Genomic DNA, 6000 nt, shown 5'->3' on the forward strand with positions numbered 1-6000 from the left:
CTGTGAAGATGTGTAATTCCTTCTGGGAAAGCACATTTCTGTAACATTCCTGAAAAGGAAGTCAAATCCAGATAAGGAATAATGGTTGTTTACAGCAGCTGTTCGAATAACAGGTGCTGTGGGATTAAACAAGATACTCCAAAATCTTGACCACGATCTGCTCAATCGGTCAAATATTTAGCAGTTTGATCACAGAAGTGGACAGGTTTAAGATATAAAAAAAAACCACTTTAATCATTCATTTTCATGGCATAAAATACAAATGATGACAGCATCACAGCTAACCCTAACCTAGCTTTTAAAAAAGGCCATTACATGAATGCCTTACAAAGAGAAATACACAACAGGCACTGGGTATATAAAGTGTAGCTCACAACAAATTCACAATAATAGAGATGTTGATCAAACAGATGACACACACAGCTTTAACATTTTGAAATAAACATCTGTAAATAGCACAAATATAAAAGTAGACACTGTCCAGTCGTGCGCTTTCGTCTTGCAGTTTCAAGTATCCACCACTGGAGGGAAACAAATCACCTGCAGCTTTAACACTGACGTGTGTTATCTATAAGCTGCTGAAGCACTGCAGTCTTGGCATAGTAGATAAAACGTACATTTATAAATACAGCAGGCATCAGTGTGTATGACTCGAGACATGGTGAAAGCAAAAGACCAGTGGAAGAAACCAGGTTTTCACTTTATATGCTTGAAAAACAAACAGTGGTCAACAACAGGTGGATTCTTCAGTGGCTCTCTCCGGCTTTAACAGAAACTGTATGACTATAGAATAAACAATGATATATGTATATAAGGCATTATACAATCCTCTCATTTTATCATTATTATCATAATTACACCACAATATTTTTTAAAGAGTTTGAATATGTGCATCATAGCATGAATCTTTTTACCAGTGTTGGGCACTTTTAATTTGAATAATTTGGACATGAACAGGCAGGACTTTAGCAGTCTGCATAGCTACCCAGTTTCAAAATAGACCTAAAATCTTCCCATTTGATTGATGAACATTCAAATATTTGCTCTGTATGCTGACTATTGACAGATATTAGTTTAGCTGTGATATAAAATTAAACACAATACCATCTGAATGTGCTTTTTTCTGAAAAACCCCACAGGGTTCAATTCCATCATATTTCAAAGTCTGATTTTCCTGAGGAAATGTGTTCAGAGAAAACAAACACAGTAATTGTCAGCCGCTAGAAGAGGATCGTTTATCTAGTTGTGCACCAGCCCGATAAGCCAGCGCTACGCCTCATGACGAGCACACTCAGCCTTTAGCTTATACGTGGCCTTGTGGAGGCGATACATGCCATACATGGTAGCAAGAATAAGCGACAACCCTGTAGCTAGAAGAAGGATGTGAGAGAACATGAGGAACCCAGCCAAAGCCGTGTTTGAGGGCAGAAACCACACATACACCCAGCCTTTCTGATGGTTATGGTGGACAAACTCAGGCCCCGGTTCTATCACCAATATGCCATAAAAAGGAGGTGACATGTTCTGAGCAAATTTACCAATAAGTTCAGTGGAAAGTGATGCTGAGAGTGTTGTATCATCTGATGTGGTTGCTTTTACAGTCTGAGTGGTTATTTTGTCAGGGACTTTTTGGGTAGCTCCTTGAGTGGTTTGGATCGCCGCTTCCTTGGATCGAGTAGCCGTTGTGGGGGGTGTGGTTATGGAAGTTAAAGCTGATGTTTGTCCAGAGGTTGACAACATGTGGAGTGGTTGTGTTGGTGACCGGTTCAAATCTTGTAGAGGAAAACTCTTGGCTGTTGTAGCACTGCAAAAGCTGAACTCTTCATCATGCAGCGAGCCAACGGTACGCAGCAGCTGGTAGATTGGAGTGTGACACATCACGTCATCTCTGTCCCAAAGCACATGCTCATTGTGTCTCATCCATCTTGCAATGCCTCTGATAGCACAATTACAATCCCAGGGGTTTCCACTCAGAGTCAGATTCATCAAAGCTGGAAGAGACACGAAAATATCTCCTGGAAGACTGCTAAGGTTGTTATTGTTCAATAAAATTTCAAGAATCTCTCCAAGACCCTTAAAGATATCTTCTGGTAGGCCATACAACTTATTGTCATTGAGGTGAAGTTTCTTCAGGGTGGTTAGTTTGGAGAATAGCTGGGGATGAAGATAATGGAGGTTGTTGGATTTTAGCGAGAGCTTCTGAAGGTTTGGAAGACAGCAGAAAACATCTGGTGGAAGGTCCCTCAGATTGTCATTTAAATGGAAGTTCAGCATAAGCAGCCCAGACATGTTAGCGAACAAATTTCCAGGAACCGTGATGAGGTTGGTGGCATATAGATAGAACTCTGTCATGTCGGGCATGTGACCCATCAGCTCATCTGGTAGAGATAATAGTGGATTCTTGTAAATGGTGAGTTTGACCAACTTTGGCATGTGGTAGAAGCTCTTTTCTGGGATGGCCTGAAGTTGGTTGGAGGATAAGGTCAGGTTTTTCAGGTTCCCCAGAGGCCAGAAGACTTTAGGTGGAAGGCTGGCAATCTGGTTTTGATGGAGTTTTAGCTCCACGAGGTTGATGAGTTTGTCAAAGATGCCAGCTTCTAGAAATTCTAGTTCATTGTAATAGAATATGAGCTGCTGAAGTTTAGTCAAGGAGTGAAAGATGGTAGGAGGAAGCTTCTTTATGAAGTTCCTTCCAAGATTCAGAAAGGTGAGGTTGGTCAGTCCTTCAAATAGGTCTGGATCAAGACTCCTGAGTTTGTTGCGGCTTAGGTCCAGATCCTGCAACCCACCCAGTCCTTCAAACATGTCTGGATGAATGTTCTCAAACTGGTTCCCATCTAGATGCAGCTGCTCAAGAGCAGCAAGTGGACTGAACACTCGAGGAGGAAGGGTCGACAGATCGTTAGATGACAGCTTGACAGACTTGAGCTGGGGAGCTATGAGGAAAGCCTGAGGATGGACGGTGTGTAGATGACTCTTTATGAGACTGAAACGCAGCAGGAGGTCCAGATTTGCTAAACTTCGCTCATTTAGGACATTCATGTTTGTAACACTGAGCTGCAGCAGGTATGTGTGGAGAGGCAGAGGCGGTATATCAGTGATGGTGGAGCCAGTACACATGGCAGCGCCTTGAGGGTTGCATCGGCAACTGCTGGGGCAAGAACTGCTGTGGGTAAAGTCTGGAATCATAAAGAGCAAGGGCATCATCCACGTGGTGCCTGGGAAGTAAAAATAAAGCCAATGAGAGTCCACATTTTTCTTTATTTCGATTTTAATAACTCATTTTAGTCATTTTATCTGTATAAAAGAAAACTTCACCTCCTGAAGTCTGAGCCATTATAGCGTTTTGAACATGGAGCATTTATTGAACCTTCTGATATTTCAATTAAATGTTTATTTTCATATATATTTTTGCAATTTATTGCTTAAAATAAATTGTGCACTTGGGTTTTTCAGGGAGAAAAAACTGATGACTGAAGTCTCAAAAGCTTTCATGTATCAAATATGAGGCATTAAAGGCTTAAACGGAGTTAATGATGTAGTAACACAGTAATAATAGCAATCATAATGAAAATATTTTTAAAAAATTAAATTATGTTATTTCATAGTTACATTTCAAAAGCATTGAACGTGGGGCGGAAAACCAACATAAGCATTTGACTAACCTCTGAAGTAAAGATCCATCACGGATTGTTTGCTCCCGTGCTGCCTGCTACTGCTGTGTTTAGAAGATGCGCACTCTCTGTCTGTCACGCTATCCAGCCCCTGCTTCACCAAGACGTCTGCCCCAGAGACATTATCTCATCCTTCATGCTGCTCAGGCCTTGAGATTAATTCTAGAGTTCAGGCTAGCAAGAAAACGTCAGCATTATGACTTTTGATTTATTTAAAAGTTGGACTCACTTTTCTGGATACTTTAATGCTACAAATTAATGTAAAACTGATGTCATCTTAGTCTTCAGAGCATTTCATGCACTTTGTTCAGTTTGACTTTCCCAATGTGCAACATTTGGTTGGCTATTTGTAAATTCATGTTTTCTATGATATTTTCCGTTTGAAACCTGCCATCACAAATGTTGACTGACACAGAGGGTGCTGTTTCATTTCCTGTGTATGCAGCTCATGGGCTGGACAGAAACAGATAACGGCCATATCTGCAGCAGGAAAGTTTGGCCGTTTTGTGCATGTACTGTATTGTTACTAAACTAATAAAAGCGAGTAAAGCATACTTGTGTTCACATTGGTAGATTAGTGGGTGAACTCTAATTGTGTTTTAATAATAATAATAATAATAACTTTATTTATAAAGTGCTTTCAAAAAAGTGCTGAACATCTCAAGTACAAGCATTTTCAGGTTTGAGCTCATAGACTCTGTCCTTCTGTACAACATTTCTGTAAAGTGTGAGGTTAACAGTCAAAATCACAGAGAGGGAAAATTGTGCAATGAGAGACTTTACCTTGGGACAGATGTTTTGTTCTGGCAGTCAATCAATCAATACTTTATTTATATAGCACATTTAAAGACCGGAGGTACATCAAAGTGCTTCTCAGTAATAAAATATGAAACAAAATTAATTGCATATGGGTACGATAGTAGAGTATAAATAAATTCCCAGATAAAACAAAGCACTAATTAGCCCGGGAGTACTATGTTAAAACAAATATTTCACACTTAGTGTAAAAGTTCGGTAAAATCAACACAGAAATATCAACTGCAAAAACCCAGTAAAACAATAGGTTAAAATTACATACAAAATGTAATAAAAGTACAAAGTGTACAGCCGACAAATCACTAACTGAAAATGCAAGATCAAATAAATAAGTTTTCAATCGTGTTTTAAAAGATTGAATAGATTCCGGCGCGCGAATATCAGCTGGAAGATTGTTCCAGAGGTTCGGTGCAGCAGGCAAAGGCACGATCACCTCTGGTTTTCTGAGACCGAGGTTGCACCAAGGTCATTTGACTCCATGATAGAAGTGCCTTCAGGATACAGGCTGAGAAGTTCAGTTAAATAGCAAGGCGCAACATTACTTACGATTTTCCCTTACTGTACAGTATAAAGCGCCTTGAGGCGACTGTTGTTGTGATTTGGCGCTATATAAATAAAATTGAATTGAATGTAAGCAATAAAATCTTAAAATCAATCCGATATTTGATGCACAGTAAATTTCCCAGTGTTAAATCAGCAGTGTTAAAGTGTATTTACTCTAATAGAGTCATTATAACATCAGCTGGAGCAAAACGCCCCCAGTGTGGAGTTACTGTAGAAAGCTCCTGCCACCACATTTTCTTCAGGTCACTTACAGGGTAAGTTGTTCATATTCACTTATTAAACCAACAATTTGACATTTTAAACAGCATGTTAAAATAAGGTTACATTCCTTTTGTTACGGTTTGGAGGAGGACTCAAGCGCAGGACTCTGGTTCTGATGCTCACGAGAAGGGTTTATTTACAAGTCACCAGGTGTAGAGAATGTGCGGGGGTGGGGTGTTATATACAGCTGAGTGGGGGGAGAAGGGGTCTCCAGGGAAGTCCAGGGGAAAGCACGCGCTAGTGATGGCCTGCTTGAAGCTGACGCTCCGGTGCGTGTGTCACAAAAAGCTTGATTCGTTTGGCCAGAGTCACGTGATCAGTGACGTCCGAAGCTTCATTTAGAACATAACCGCTTCGGTGTCTGATTCCCTGGTTTATAAGGAAGTGATTTATGGAGTGTTTTGATGGTGACAGATAGCGAACCACTGATATTTCTACTGAGAGATTTGGAGCCAGTGAGGAATAGAGGAGGTTCTGTTGTGTGGGAGTATTTTGAGTTGATTTTGGTCGATCGGGTGGGTTTTCCAGCTTTGTGTTCTGGCTGTTTGTTTTGTTTTGTGCGTGTTTATTTTATCTGAAAACGGGAAAAACTTAAAATGTCAAAAATCTGATTTTCATAATATAAATATCATTAAATAACTTTAGAAAAACTTCCATTTGACTCTTTACATGTAATGTTGTAAAA

General features: G+C 40.0%; 1 protein-coding gene across 1 annotated transcript; it reads right to left on the bottom strand.

Annotated features, from left to right (window-relative positions):
- Positions 1-212: 212 nt before the first annotated feature.
- Positions 213-3714, bottom strand: LOC146679865 (uncharacterized). Its single transcript, XM_085448907.1, has 2 exons — positions 3666-3714; positions 213-3218 (listed from the first exon to the last, which is right to left on the bottom strand). Exons 1-2 carry the CDS (start codon positions 3682-3684, stop codon positions 1270-1272), a joined length of 1968 nt encoding a protein of 655 aa, XP_085305033.1. The 5' UTR covers positions 3685-3714; the 3' UTR covers positions 213-1269.
- Positions 3715-6000: the final 2286 nt, after the last annotated feature.

Source organism: Copadichromis virginalis, linkage group LG23, assembly GCF_057382275.1.
Source record: "Copadichromis virginalis isolate Kocher_CV1m ecotype Utaka linkage group LG23, C_Virginalis_male_GT1.1, whole genome shotgun sequence".
NCBI classification, from domain to species: Eukaryota; Metazoa; Chordata; class Actinopteri; order Cichliformes; family Cichlidae; genus Copadichromis; species Copadichromis virginalis.